This window comes from Pseudophryne corroboree, chromosome 9, assembly GCF_028390025.1.
Source record: "Pseudophryne corroboree isolate aPseCor3 chromosome 9, aPseCor3.hap2, whole genome shotgun sequence".
Classification (NCBI taxonomy): domain Eukaryota; kingdom Metazoa; phylum Chordata; class Amphibia; order Anura; family Myobatrachidae; genus Pseudophryne; species Pseudophryne corroboree.
In genome coordinates, this window is record NC_086452.1 from 57,165,404 (window position 1) to 57,180,804 (window position 15,401).

The 15,401-nt window shown below is 46.1% G+C and overlaps 1 protein-coding gene across 6 annotated transcripts in view; it reads left to right on the forward strand.

Annotated features, from left to right (window-relative positions):
• Positions 1 to 15,401, forward strand: part of IPO13 (importin 13) — a 131,905-nt gene that overhangs the window by 6,152 nt on the left and 110,352 nt on the right. For 5 of the 6 annotated variants that reach the window (XM_063939367.1, XM_063939369.1, XM_063939368.1 and 2 more), the window contains one exon: positions 12,398 to 13,134. The exons of the other annotated variant lie outside the window; for it this stretch is intronic. In XM_063939367.1, the coding sequence (XP_063795437.1) occupies positions 12,398 to 13,134 (737 nt within the window). The remainder of the gene's footprint in view (positions 1 to 12,397; positions 13,135 to 15,401) is intronic. 6 annotated transcript variants of the gene reach the window in all.

Genomic DNA, 15,401 nt, shown 5'->3' on the forward strand with positions numbered 1-15,401 from the left:
TTCGTTTAAACCAGCCCACCCTATCCCTTTCTATCATAGCATTCACTTTTTCAGCAATTTGTGCTACAGTAGCTCTTCTGTTAGATAAGACCAGACGGGCTAGCCTTCACTCTGCATCAAGTAAGAATTGGGCACCCATTACCCTGTCGCCGGTTTGCAGATTGTCCTTGCTTGGACCACTTTTGGTAGGGAATAACCTTGCATACCAAGAGCACCCAACAAGACCTGTCATTCTGTAAATATTCAGTCCGTATAGTCATCAATTTGGCTCTTGTCAAAATCGCTCAGATAAATTAAACTTTTTCCTGCTTCCAACACATAAGTTTAAAGAACTTAGTGTTCACTTGCTGCTTAGGCTGGGCCGTCCCACTGACCTATCTAATTGTTGGTAAGTGCACATACACTTGCCAATCTTGCGCCTAATGTGTCGTGCCTGACGTCGCAACTGGATGGGCATTTAAATGTTCCCGCCAAGCCGAGGTGTCATTCACCAGCGATCCCTGCAGCAAGTGTATGGGTGGTTGGCAGACTGCCCGTAGACATAGCCAAATGCACCGATATACAGTATATGCAGATATATCGGGCATCAGTTGTGCTGCAAGGTCGACGCAATATATCTGAACGGTGTCATTCACAAGACATGGGGGTCGATTCAATTCGGCAACAGATGAGTAGCTCCGGGAATTAGCTCCCGACGCTATTCAAATCGGCAACTAGTTACCCGCAATTGTCGGGAATTCTTCTCTCACTCCCGGGGGGTGAGAGAAGAAAACAGACAAAAGAGCTGCCCGTTCTCCTGACAAAACTTAACTTTAGCTGAATTGAGCTAATTCCCGGCGCTATTCATCTGTTGCCGAATTGAATCGACCCCATATTGTCCACAAACGCTGATGCACTACAGACGTATTGTCCATTCAATGGAACGGGCGATATATCTGTCAGTGTATACCCAGCATAAGATATTCCAGCCCTCGACAGATGCCACTGTAACAAGATAATCAGTGTTATTTACTTGACCTGCCAGAGGTGTTAATAAGATGGCTGCATGCTGTATATTTTTCTCAATCTACATTTAGTCAAATGCTAAATATAAAATATACATACATACATACATACCGCAGCTATTCTATCCTATCCTATCTATCTATCTATCTATCTATCTATCTATCTATCTATCTATCTATCTATCTATCTATCTATCTATCTATCTTGTGTTCCTACCTATAATGGGGAGAATGAGTTGTCTCCTGGCTACAAGCTGGGCTGTTGCCCGTACCCGCTGGCATATCTGTAATTCCTGCAGTGTTTCAATGCCCAGGCGGTCAGGCCCCCCCAGTTGACAGCTGCAGGTTCTTCTCTTGCTGGGACACGTGCAATATGTGGCACATACTATCCTGTCAAGCCTTGGTGACTTTCCTGATGCAACATCCCATGACGTTGCTTGCCACTCCAGGGACTGCAGCAGCTGCCCGCACCCAGTGATAGGATCTCCCTGACGTGAGTAGGAGTGACACATAAACAGGGTAAGGCAGTAAGAGACTTCAGATGCTCTCACTAGAAAATGAATACAGTACTACGTATTACCGAATGCACCTTAATGCTGTGTACCAGATCACTTGGGTTATTTTTGGGCTTTAAGGAATCTGACAACAGGTGGGGTCTGGCTACTCTAAGACGCTCCTGTTAGAACGATTGCACATGACTTTAAACGTTTACCGTTGTGTTTAAAGGAGTACTAAAGCTAACGAGGGATTCGGCCTGACCAAAGGTCATAAGTCACAGATATAGCTGAAGGTTTCTGGTGTTTATCAGAACTGATGGTGTGAGTGTTGGAGAGGGAATCGGTCTTTCCTATTACCAGCAGATGTCCTGTATTTAATCAATTTTTGGGGCACTGTAGGGAGGATGTCTGGGTCTGAAGTGGCTGCTAACATAGGGGGTCATTCCGAGTTGCTCGCTCGCTAGCTACTTTTTGCAGCGCTGTGATCAGATAGTCGCCGCCCACGGGGGAGTGTATTTTCACTTTGCAAGTGTGCGAACGCCTGTGCGGCCGAGCTCTGCAAAAACAGTTTGTCCAGTTTCTGAGTAGGTCTGAACTTACTCAGCCGCTGCGATCACTTCAGCCTGTCCGGTCCCGGAATTGACGTCGGACACCTGCCCTGCAAACGCATGGACACGCCTGCGTTTTTTCCAACCACTCCCAGAAAACAGTCAGTTGACACCCATGAACGCCTTCTTCCTGTCAAACTTCTTGCGATCGGCTGTGCGAATGGATTCGTTGTTAAATCCATCGCCCAGCAACGATCCGCTTTGTATCCGTGCGACGTGCCTGCGCAGTGTGGTGCATACGCATGTGCAGTTGTCAGGTCAGAATGACTCCCATAGTGCAATAGCTGTCTTTGGACCTGATTCAGAGATGTGACCTAATGCTGTTGCTGCATATTTGTATGCAGATACTGTGCGAAAATATGCAAACGTTGCAGTTGCCGTGATTTGCATGGAGACGCCCACCAGAGGCTTTGCAAATCCGAGTGACTGCATGCAAACGTACAGCAATGGATGCAGATCAGTCGATTATCTGCCTTCTGAATACCCCTATGAGTAACCAGTGACACTGCATACAAGGATGCAGTCGCTGGGTCCAACATGCCTAGAAAAGCATTGCGACACACCTACATATTTCTAGCCACACCCCCTGGTACCACCCACAAATGGTCCCTAACTCAATCAATCTGCATCCAAATCCTCTCTGAGTGTCATTGCAGAGCGCTGTGTGACTGAGATCCATGCGCATTAATAAAAACATCACCCAACGGCGTAAATACCGGAATAGCTACATTTATGAATCAGGCCATTTGTGCTATGCAACAGTAAGTTATTCAGTTTGTGGTTGGCAGTAGACTATTTTTGTCATGGTTTTTATTGAAGAAATATCATTGTATACTGAAATGAAGCTCGTTCTGAGTTGGGTTCAAGTTGTGATTATTTGCATGCATAAAATGCGCTTTGAAAAAAACAGAAAGTAATTTTGCTACCCATGCAGAGATACCTGCAGACATGAGTTGCATCCAGCTTGGAATGCCTTGCTTAATGCCCCTCCTTACTTCCCTGCAGACAACAGGAACAGAATGCAACTGAAATAATAAATGTTTGAAAGCCAGTACACCATGCATAAGCATTACGCTGGCTATACACTAGGTCGATAGGTCAAAACTTCGACCTATTGCATACACATCGCATCAGCTGATCATATGTGATCAGCCGATCCCTTCCCCCGGCAATTGTGGAGGTACGATAGATTGTACGGTGCAAAAAGCACCTTTACAATCTATCGCATGCCCTGCGGCTGGTATGGCTAGCATTACAGTACATGGCCGGAGGATCAAAAACGATTGCGCTTTTAACCATAATCCTGCGAATAGACTACAGCATTATTATGATAATATTTGGATGAGTGGGAGGAAGTTGGATGCTTTCAGCCAATCAGATGTGTCCACAGATTGTCATCATCAGTTTGCAACTTGCACCAAGGGTCGAGCACCTGCTCATGATCCGTTTCTACACGGATGCATATGCGCCTGTTTATTATGCAGCATGAGAAGCGTTTTCTGGGAACACATGTCTACACTTCCACTACCGGTCAGCATGCATACAGTTAGTGTTCCTTCTAGGCTGTTTCAGCAGGGTCTTGCACCCTGCCCATTTTTGAAATGTGAAAAAGCACACTGCCCTTTTTCAGTGCACCCTGCAGGACCATAAATCGCCCCCTTGTATACAGAATGCAACAGTCAGAGTGCATGTTACAATGTTGTTGTCTACTCCTTGGAACACAATTTCTATCCTTAGCCAACTGGATGGCAGAGGAGGCACTGTAAATAACACAGCACTCTGATAAAGAGGGAAAGAACAGGGTAAGCAGTGAGCATGTACTGCTTACAGAATTTCCCTAGTAGAACAGACTTATTTTTTTCCTATATATTTTAACCCATTGTTTAACTTTTCTGTTTTATAACACATACGGATTATAACTACTTCAGCACTGGAAAAGACATTACAGGTTGAGTCTCCCTTATCCAAAATGCTTTGGACCAGAGGTACTTTGGATATGGGATTTTTCCGTATTTTGGAATAATTGCATACCATAATGAGATATCATGGTGATGGGACCTAAATCTAAGCACAGAATGCATTTATGTTACATATACACCTTATACACACAGCCTGAAGGTCATTTTAGCCAATATTTCTCTATCGTCCTAAGTGGATGCTGGGGTTCCTGAAAGGACCATGGGGAATAGCGGCTCCGCAGGAGACAGGGCACAAAAAGTAAAGCTTTTACAGGTCAGGTGGTGTGCACTGGCTCCTCCCCCTATGACCCTCCTCCAGACTCCAGTTAGATTTTTGTGCCCGGCCGAGAAGGGTGCAATTCTAGGTGGCTCTCATAAAGAGCTGCTTAGAGAAGTTTAGCTTAGGTTTTTTATTTTACAGTGATTCCTGCTGGCAACAGGATCACTGCAACGAGGGACAGAGGGGAGAAGAAGTGAACTCACCTGCGTGCAGGATGGATTGGCTTCTTGGCTACTGGACATGAAGCTCCAGAGGGACGATCACAGGTACAGCCTGGATGGTCACCGGAGCCTCGCCGCCGGCCCCCTCGCAGATGCTGAAGCAAGAAGAGGTCCAGAATCGGCGGCTGAAGACTCCTGCAGTCTTCTAAAGGTAGCGCACAGCACTGCAGCTGTGCGCCATTTTCCTCTCAGCACACTTCACACGGCAGTCACTGAGGGTGCAGGGCGCTGGGGGGGGGCGCCCTGGGAGGCAAATGTAAACCTATATAAGGCTAAAAATACCTCACATATAGCCCCCAGAGGCTATATGGAGATATTTAACCCCTGCCTAAATACAATAAATAGCGGGAGACGAGCCCGCCGAAAAAGGGGCGGGGCCTATCTCCTCAGCACACAGCGCCATTTTCTCTCACAGAAAGGCTGGAGAGAAGGCTCCCAGGCTCTCCCCTGCACTGCACTACAGAAACAGGGTTTAAACAGAGAGGGGGGGCACTAAATTGGCGACATAAATATATTAAAGATGCTATAAGGGAGAAACACTTATATAAGGTTGTCCCTATGTAATTATAGCGTTTTTTTGGTGTGTGCTGGCAAACTCTCCCTCTGTCTCTCCAAAGGGCTAGTGGGGTCCTGTCCTCTGTCAGAGCATTCCCGGTGTGTGTGCTGTGTGTCGGTACGTGTGTGTCGACATGTATGAGGACGATGTTGGAGGAGACGGAGCAATTGCCTATGATGGTGATGTCACTCTCTAGGGAGTCGACACCGGTATGGATGGCTTATTTAGGGAATTACGTGAGAATGTCAACACGCTGCAAGGTCGGTTGACGACATGAGACGGCCGACAAACAATTAGTACCGGTCCAGGCGTCTCAGAAACACCGTCAGGGGTTTTTAATAACGCCCATTTACCTCAGTCGGTCGACACAGACACAGACACAGACACCGACACTGAATCCAGTGTCGACGGTGAATAAACAAACGTATTCCTTATTAGGGCCACACGTTAAGGGCAATGAAGGAGGTGTTACATATTTCTGATACTACAAGTACCACAAAAAAGGGTATTATGTGGGAGTGAAAAAACTACCTGTAGTTTTTCCTGAATCAGATAAAATAAAATAAAGTGTGTGATGATGCGTGGGTTTACCCCGATAGCAAATATTGGCGTTATACCCTTTCCCGCCAGAAGTTAGGGCGCGTTGGGAATGAATAAGGCGCTCACACGCTTATCAAGTGGCGTTACCGTCGCCAGATACGGCCGCCCTCAAGGAGCCAGCTGATAGGCAGCTGGAAAAATATCCTAAAAAGTATATACACACATAAGGTGGTTATACTGCGACCAGCGATCGCCATCAGCCTGGAGATGCAGTGCTGGGTTGGCTTGGTCGGTTTCCCTGACTGAAAATATTTGATTGATATAGAGCATTTAATAGGATGCATTATATATTTATGTATGCGAGATGCACAGAGGGATATGTGCACTCTGGCATCAAAATAAGTGCGTGATCCATATCTCCCAGAAGATGTCATGGACACGACAGTGGTCAGGTGATACATATCCCATACGACACATGGAAGTATGGCCGTATAAAGGGAAAGAGTTATTTGGGGTCGGTCCAACGGACCTGGGGGTCTCGGCAACAGCTGGAAATCCAACCTTTTTACCCCAAGTTACATCTCAGCAGAAACAGACACCATCTTTTCAGCCTCAATCCTTCCGTTCCCATGAGGGCAAGCGGGCAAAAGGCCAGTCATATCTGCCCAGACATAGAGGAAAGGGAAGTAGACTGCAGCAGACAGCTCCTTCCCAGGAAAGGAAGCCTTCCACCGCGTCTGCCAAGTCCCCAGCATGACGCTGGGGCCGTGTAAGCGGACTCAGGTTAGGTGGGGGTGTAGTCTCAAGAGTCTCAACGCGCAGTGGGATCACTCGCAAGTTGACCCCTGGATCGTACTAGTATTATCCCAGGGGTACAGATTGGAGAGTCGAGACATCTTTTCCTCGCAGGTTCCTGAAGTCTGCGTTACCAACGGCTCCCTCCAACAGGGAGGCAGTATTGGGAAAAATTCACAAGCTGTATTTCCAGCAGGTGATAATCAAAGTACCCCTCCTACAACAAGGAAAAGGGTATTAGTCTTCCACACTATATGGTGGTACTGAAGCCAGACGGCTTGGTGAGACATAGTCTAAATCTGAAATCTTTGAACACTTACATAAAGGTTCAAATCAAGATGGAGTCACTCAGAGCAGTGATAGCGAACCGGAAAGAAGGGGACTATATGGTGTCCCTGGACATCAAGGATTACCTCCATGTCCAAATTTGCCCTTCTCAACAAGGGTACATCGGGTTCGTGATACAGAACTGTCAATATCAGTTTCAAAAGTTGCCGTTGAATTATCCACGGCACCCCGGGCCTTTACCAAGGTAATGGCCGAAAAGATGACTCTCTTCAAAGAAAAGGGCATCTTAATTATCCCTTACTTGGACGATATCCTGAAAGGGGCAAGTTCCAGAGAACAGTTGGAGGTCGGAAAAGAACTATCTAAAGTAGTTCTACGATAGCACGAGTGGATTCTAAATATTCCAAAAATCGCAGCTGTGTTTTCCGATGATACGTCTGCTGTTCCCAGGAATGATTCTGGGCATAGTCCAGAAAATGGTATTTCTCCTGGAGGGGAAAGCCAGGGAGTTATCCGACCTAGTCAGAAACCTCCTAAAACCAGGCCAAGTATCAGTGCATTTATGCACAGGAGGCCTGGGAAAAATGGTGGCTTCTTACGAAGCGATTCCATTCGGCAGATCTCACGCAAAACATTTTCAGGGAGATTTGCTGGACGAATGGTCCGGATCGCATCTTCAGATGCATCAGCGGATAACCCTGTCTCCAAGGACAAGGGTATCTCTTCTGTGGTGGTTGCAGGAGGCTCATCTACTGGAGGGCCGCAGATTCGGCATACAGGATTGGATCCTGGTGACCACGGACGCCAGCCTGAGAGGCTGGGGAGCAGTCACACAGGGAAGAAACTTCCAGGGAGTGTGGACGAGCCTGGAAAAGTCTCTTCACATAAACATTCTGGAACTAAGAGCAATCTACAATGCTCTAAACCAGGCGGAACCTCTGCTTCAAGGAAGACCGGTGTTGATCCAGTCGGACAACATCACGGCAGTCGCCCATGTAAACAGACAGGGCGGCACAAGGAGCAGGAGTGCAATGGCAGAAGCTGCCAGGATCCTTCGCTGGGCGGAGAATCACGTGATAGCATTGTCAGCAGTATTCATCCCGGACGTGGACAACTGGGAAGCAGACTTCCTCAGCAGACACGATCTTCACCCGGGAGAGTGGGGACTTCATTCAGAAGTTTTCCTCATGATAATAAACCGTTGGGAAAAACCAATGGTGGACATGATGGCGTCTCGCCTCAACAAAAAACTGGACAGGTATTGCGCCAGGTCAAGAGATCCGCAGGCAATAGCTGTGGATGCGCTGGTAACACCTTGGGTGTACCAGTCGGTATATGTGTTTCCTCCTCTGCCTCTCATACCAAAGGTATTGAGGATTATACGGCAAAGAGGAGTAAGAACGATACTAGTGGCTCCGGATTGGCCAAGAAGGACTTGGTACCCGGAACTTCAAGAGATGGTCACGGACGATCCGTGGCCTCTACCTCTGAGAAGGGACCTGCCTCAGCAGGGTCCTTGTCTTTTTCAAGACTTACCGCGGCTGCGTTTGACGGCATGGCGGTTGAACGCCAGATTCTAAAAGAAAAAGGCATTCCTGAAGAAGTCATTCCTACCTTGATTAAGGCAAGGAAAGAAGTCACCGCAAAGCATTATCACCGCATTTGGCGGAAATATGTGGCATGGTGCGAGGGTCGGAATGCTCCGACGAAGGAATTTCAACTGGGTCGTTTCCTACATTTCCTGCAATCAGGATTGTCTATGGGTCTCAAATTGGGATCTATTAAGGTTCAAATTTCGGCCCTGTCTATATTCTTCCAAAAAGAATTGGCCTCAGTTCCTGAGGTCCAGACTTTTGTCAAAGGAGTACTGCATATACAGCCTCCTGTGGTGCCTCCGGTGGCACCGTGGGATCTAAATGTAGTTTTAGATTTCCTCAAATCCCATTGGTTTGAACCACTTAAGAAGGTGGATTTGAAATATCTCACATGGAAAGTGACTATGTTACTGGCCCTGGCTTCGGCCAGGAGAGTATCAGAACTGGCGGCTTTATCTTATAAAAGTCCTTATTTAAGTTTCCATTCAGATAGGGCAGAGCTGCGGACGCGTCCGCATTTTCTCCCGAAGGTGGTGTCAGCGTTTCACCTGAACCAGCCTATTGTAGTGCCTGCGGCTACAAACGACTTGGAAGACTCCAAGTTGTTGGACGTTGTCAGAGCTTTAAAGATATACATTTCAAGGACGGCTGGAGTCAGAAAATCTGACTCGCTGTTTATACTGTATGCACCCAACAAGTTGGGTGCACCTGCTTCTAAGCAGTCGATTGCTCGTTGGATTTGTAACACGATTCAACTTGCACATTCTGTGGCAGGCCTACCACAGCCTAATTCTGTTAAGGCCCATTCCACAAGGAAGGTGGGCTCATCCTGGGCGGCTGCCCGAGGGGTCTCGGCATTACAACTCTGCCGAGCAGCTACGTGGTCAGGGGAGAACACGTTTGTAAAATTTTACAAATTTGATACCCTGGCAAAAGAGGACCTGGAGTTCTCTCATTCGGTGCTGCAGAGTCATCCGCACTTTCCCGCCCGTTTGGGAGCTTTGGTATAATCCCCATGGTCCTTTCAGGAACCCCAGCATCCACTTAGGACGATAGAGAAAATAAGAATTTACTTACCGATAATTCTATTTCTCGGAGTCCGTAGTGGATGCTGGGCGCCCATCCCAAGTGCGGATTATCTGCAAGACTTGTACATAGTTATTGTTAACTATTTCGGGTTATTTTGTTTAGGGAGCCATCTTTCAGAGGCTCCTCTGTTATCATACTGTTAACTGGGTTTAGATCACAAGTTGTACGGTGTGATTGGTGTGGCTGGTATGAGTCTTACCCGGGATTCAAAATCCTCCCTTATTGTGTACGCTCGTCCGGGCACAGTACCTAACTGGAGTCTGGAGGAGGGTCATAGGGGGAGGAGCCAGTGCACACCACCTGACCTGTAAAAGCTTTACTTTTTGTGCCCTGTCTCCTGCGGAGCCGCTATTCCCCATGGTCCTTTCAGGAACCCCAGCATCCACTACGGACTCCGAGAAATAGAATTATCGGTAAGTAAATTCTTATTTTTTTAGAACTTTGTGCATTAAACAAAGTGTGTCTACATTCACACAATTCATTAATGTTTCATATACACCTTATACACACAGCCTGTAGGTCATTTAATACAATATTTTTAATAACTTTGTGTATTAAACAAAGTTTGTGTACATTGAGACATAAAAAAACAAAGAATTCACTATCTCACTCTCACTCAAAAAAGTCCGTATTTCGGAATATTCCGTATTTCGGAATATATGGATATGGGATACTCAACCTGTATAGTTATCTACTTATGTATATGCTACAGCCGATCTTTCAAGAAGACTGGACATATACATCAGTACAGATGTTAGGTGTCTTATATGTATGCATGGGTATATGATTTACTAAGGGCAAAATATATGTAACAAAACTATAAACATATGCGCTATGCTTTGTGCGCAAAGCGTCACATCAAAAATGTGCCCTTCAAAATAAAAATGTGCTCTCTTCAATGCCCAGTACCCTGCCCTAAAAAAAATCCTAGAGTGAACACTGTACAGTGATTCAGTACACATCCCAGAGAACAATTATTATTTTCTAAGCAAAAGGCCAAAAAATACTTTCACGGTCATATCCGTATGAGCCCCACTGAGCAGAGTGATGAGATGGCAAGCGCTGAGCATCTGTGTAACTTATCAGTAACTTAACATTTTTCCACTAATTATTAATAAACAACTAAAAATACCTCCAGTCCTATGTATTTTTTTTAGGAGTTGCGCCACTTATTTCTGCTCGCACCCTCCTTTTAGACTCTTTGGGGCCAATTAAATTGTTGGTCTCCCCGGCCGCCACTAAACGGAGTGGGTTTTGGTTTGTTTCTGTTTTTTCTAATTAGACGTCAGTAGTTATTTTTCAGGCTCGATGACTACCTGGTGGCTGAGATTTGTTCAGATCTTGATGGCAATTTGTATTTTTGGATCAGCTATTGATTTTATTATAGTTTGTTTGAATTGTAATGATGGCACTTCTGTGCCGCCATCCTTACCCCAGTGAATCGATAGGTGATGTGCTCTCATTGAATCTGTGAAGTGGGGTCATAGGTCTGTTCAAGTCTCGTTAAACGTGAGAATGAATACCATAACTCCTGCCCCTCCCTGGAATTACTTACCGTTTGTGTCATAGGGAGAGGGTGTGGTATGTTAGATAGAATAGACTTAGGTCGACAGGGTCTAGGGCGACCACTATTGGTCGACAGTAAGCAGGTCGACATGGTTTCTAGGTCGACATGAGTTTAAAAAAAAAAAAATTGGTGTCGTTTTCTTCGTAGAGTGACAGGGAACCCCAATTAGTGCACCGTGTCCCCTTGCATGGCTCGCTTCACTTGGGTTCCGGTATGAATGGTCGACCATGTTATGGTCAACAGTCATTAGGTCGACCACTATTGGTCGACATTGACATGGTCGACATGGACACATGGTCGACACAAAAATGGTCGACACATGAAAAGGTCGACATGAGGTTTTTTTAAAACTTTTGGGTGTCGTTTTTTGCGTAAAGTGACTGGGAACCCCAATTAGTGCACCGCGTCCCCTCGCATGGCTCGCTTCGCTCGCCATGCTTCGGGCATGGTGCCTTTGCTCCGCTACCGCTTCGCTCGGCACAGATTACCTTTCCAATTGTAGTCCACGTGGATCGTAAAGTATGGAAAAGTTCCCCCAAAAGAAAAAAAAAGTAAAAAAAAACCATGTCGACCTTTTCATGTGTCGACCATTTTCATGTGTCGACCATGTGTCCATGTCGACCATGTCAATGTGGACCAATAGTGGTCGACCTAATGACTGTCGACCATAACATGGTCGACCATCTGAACGGATACCCTTCACTCGCCATGCTTCGGGCAAGGTGCCTCGCTCCGCTACCGCTGCGCTCGGCACAGGTTACTGTTCCCAATTGTAGTCCACGTGGATCGTAAAGTATGAAAAATTATAAAAATGAAATAATTTTTTTTGAAAAACTCGTGTCGACCTGTTGTCATGTCGACCTAGAAACTGTGTCGACCTACTTACTGTCGACAAATAGTCTTGTCGACCTAGAGACCGGATCCCTAGGGAGAAGGGTCTGGAATGTAAATATCACACCATGGAACAGTGCAGGTGTGTCACCACCTTCATGAGGAACAAGTAAACTGTCACATATTTAATGGAAAGTGCGGTTTCTGTACATACAAGTGTACTGGCTGCAGAATTGCCTTGCTTAATAATTTTAACAGTCTTGGTGTGTTTGCAGGAGCGCCTAATTTACATATATGATGTCATGTACTGTACAGGCTCCAGGGACAGGAGGTAATTGTACAAGTGTTAGGTGGGTGATATTGTGACTTTTTACCTGCGCTCGGGTACTCGAGAAGAACTTGTCTTAAAATTGCCTAATTTCTTCAAAATTATCCTCAGTCATTTGTGTTTTGGAGCACGTTGATCATATATACTGTAAATACTCACTTTAATTCCATAGTGTTATTCTTTACTTTATTGACTGCACATTACATGGTTTCCTGCCTCATTTTGTTTCTTGTTCTCTAGGCTCTTCACCAGTTATATTACGATCCCAACATTGATAACAAGAACCTTGCACAGAAGTGGTTAATGCAAGCACAGGTGTCTCCGCAGGCATGGCAGTTCAGCTGGCAGCTTCTAAATGGTGGAAAAGTGCCAGAAATCCAGTACTTTGGGGCCAGCGCCCTACACATTAAGATATCCCGCTATTGGGGGGATATACCCTCGGACCAGTATGAAAGCCTCAAGTCGCAACTGTTCACACAGATCTCTGCCTTTGCCAGTGGCTCCAAAATAGTGCTCACGCGGCTCTGTGTGGCATTGGCTTCTTTGGCACTTAACATGATGCCTGATGCATGGCCGCATGCTGTTCCAGACATGGTTCGGGTGTTTCAGACAGAGGTCGGGCATTCCGATTGCGGAGCCCGCTGTCTAGCACTTTTGGAGTTGTTGACTGTGTTGCCGGAGGAGTTCCAGACGAGCCGCCTCCCACCTTATCGCAAAGGACAAGTACGCAGTTGTCTGGCCCAAGAGTGCGCATGTGTCTTTCCTTTACTGCGCCAGCTGCTACAGCAGAGCGACTCTCCGGGTTTTGTCAAGCAGAAGGTGTTGAAGTGTTTTTCAAGTTGGGCACAGTTGGGCATCCCACTGACGGAGTGCGAGGGGTTGACACTGGCTGCGTTCTCTGCTCTGCGCAATCCTGAACTGTTTGACGCGGCAGTGGAGGCCTTGGTAAACACCATCTCGCAGCCGGACGCACAAAGGTCAGACTTTTCATTGTGTTTCTAAGCTGTAGTGCTGTTTTCTCCGGATGTTTTATATGATTCTCTTACATTTATTTCTCTTTGAGTTGGGTATGTGCACCATTTGTGTGGGAAATACAGTTTCTACTACCAGACACCTACAGTGTTGTGTTTACTGGTAAAGGCACCATGGGTGTAGCAAGCTTCGGTCCATCCTGTCTGCTTGTAGCATTGGTGCTGGGGTGGCACCTCAGTCATGGACCATTGAGTTCAAATTTTCATGAGGTTTTCCAGGTGTAAAGGAGACTTAAAACTGCATATTAGTTGTCCGGTGTCGGTAGCATCCATTTGTGTGTGTGTGTGTGTGTGTGTGTGTGTGTGTGTGTGTGTGTATAGATAGATATACAAAAAAAATGTACGTACATACATACAGGTTGAGTCTTCCTTATTCAAATTATTCTGAAATTAAATCCTTTGCTTTCTGATGGTTCAGTGAACACAAACTTTGGGGTCGATTCAATTCAGCAACAATTGAATAGCCCGGCGCTATTCAATACAGCGACAAGTGACACCAGTTGTCGGGAATTCTTCTCTCTCCCCCGGGGGATGAGAGAGGAAATTCAACAAAAGTGCTGCTGCGTGGCCGGCACGAGGCTGATTCTGTTGGGAATCGGCATCGCGGCGGGGAGTTAAGTCTGAGAATGCCCGTTCTCCCGACAATTCAACCTGTTAAGTCCGCGAGAACGGGCCTTCGCCGACTTAACTTGAGCTGAATTGAATAGCGACAGGAGCTAATTCCCGGCGCTATTCAACTGTCGCTGAATTGAATCGACCACCTTGTTTCATGGGGTTGGGGCTGGGAGACTGGCGTCCGGGATCCCGGAGCTCAGCATACTGAGCCTGTGATCCCGGCAGCAGAATGGCGGCCGGGGGTGGGGGCGGGGAGGGATATTGGGGGGGGGGGTGTCGAGTGCAACAAAGCAGGCTCGGTGGCTCACTGTGCTCACCACAGGTTCTATTCACACACTATGGGTGTTGTTGGAATAGATATTAAAAAATAGTTCAGCGCTCACCAAAGTTTGTATGGGTGAAAGAATTCTATGTGTGCTACAACTTAGATATTCACATTATAAGGGATAAATATAATAACACTTCAGTTGTAATTTCAGTAAACTCTGTGATTTATTTAATTTAAAAAGGGTAGATTAATAAAATATTAAAAGGCTTAATTGATTAATACCGGTATTAAATGGACAGACAAAACATATAAGACAAGACAAACATGTAAAGCAAACCCTGTGGGTACACTTGCTTGCGGTTTAGCCCACCGGGAAACGAATTCCTCTGAATAAGAACAATGTCTCTGTAGGGTGCACTATTAAATAAGTGCTCGTTAATGGCAGTCTGGTGAATGCAGGGGTTAACAGTGGTGTGATAAGGCCAGGATCTCTCCTACCGTATTCAAAACACAGTCCTGTAATCTTGATCCCTGTTTTGGAAGTGTAGTAACGTCCTTGCTGAACGATGTAGCGATGGTGCTGTCTGCCGGCAGACACCCGTCCGTTTGGCTCCGTTGTATCTTCCTTTCGGGCGCTGTACGGAGCGGGATAGATTGCTCCGCGATCTACGCGTTTCACCTAGTAAGGCTTCGTCAGGTGAAACGCGTAGATCGCGGAGCAAACGATCCCGCTCCGTACAGCGCCCGGAAGGAAGATACAACGGAGCCAAACGGACGGGTGTCTGCCGGCAGACAGCACCATCGCTACATCGTTCAGCAAGGACGTTACTACACTTCCAAAACAGGGATCAAGATTACAGGACTGTGTTTTGAATACGGTAGGAGAGATCCTGGCCTTATCACACCACTGTTAACCCCTGCATTCACCAGACTGCCATTAACGAGCACTTATTTAATAGTGCACCCTACAGAGACATTGTTCTTATTCAGAGGAATTCGTTTCCCGGTGGGGTAAACCGCAAGCAAGTGTACCCACAGGGTTTGCTTTACATGTTTGTCTTGTCTTATATGTTTTGTCTGTCCATTTAATACCGGTATTAATCAATTAAGCCTTTTAATATTTTATTAATCTACCCTTTTTAAATTAAATAAATCACAGAGTTTACTGAAATTACAACTGAAGTGTTATTATATTTATCCCTTATAATGTGAATATCTAAGTTGTAGCACACATAGAATTCTTTCACCCATACAAACATTGGTGAGCGCTGAACTATTTTTTAACATGTATCTTCCTTCTAGTGGGTCCGTGTAGTGCACCCACAAACAG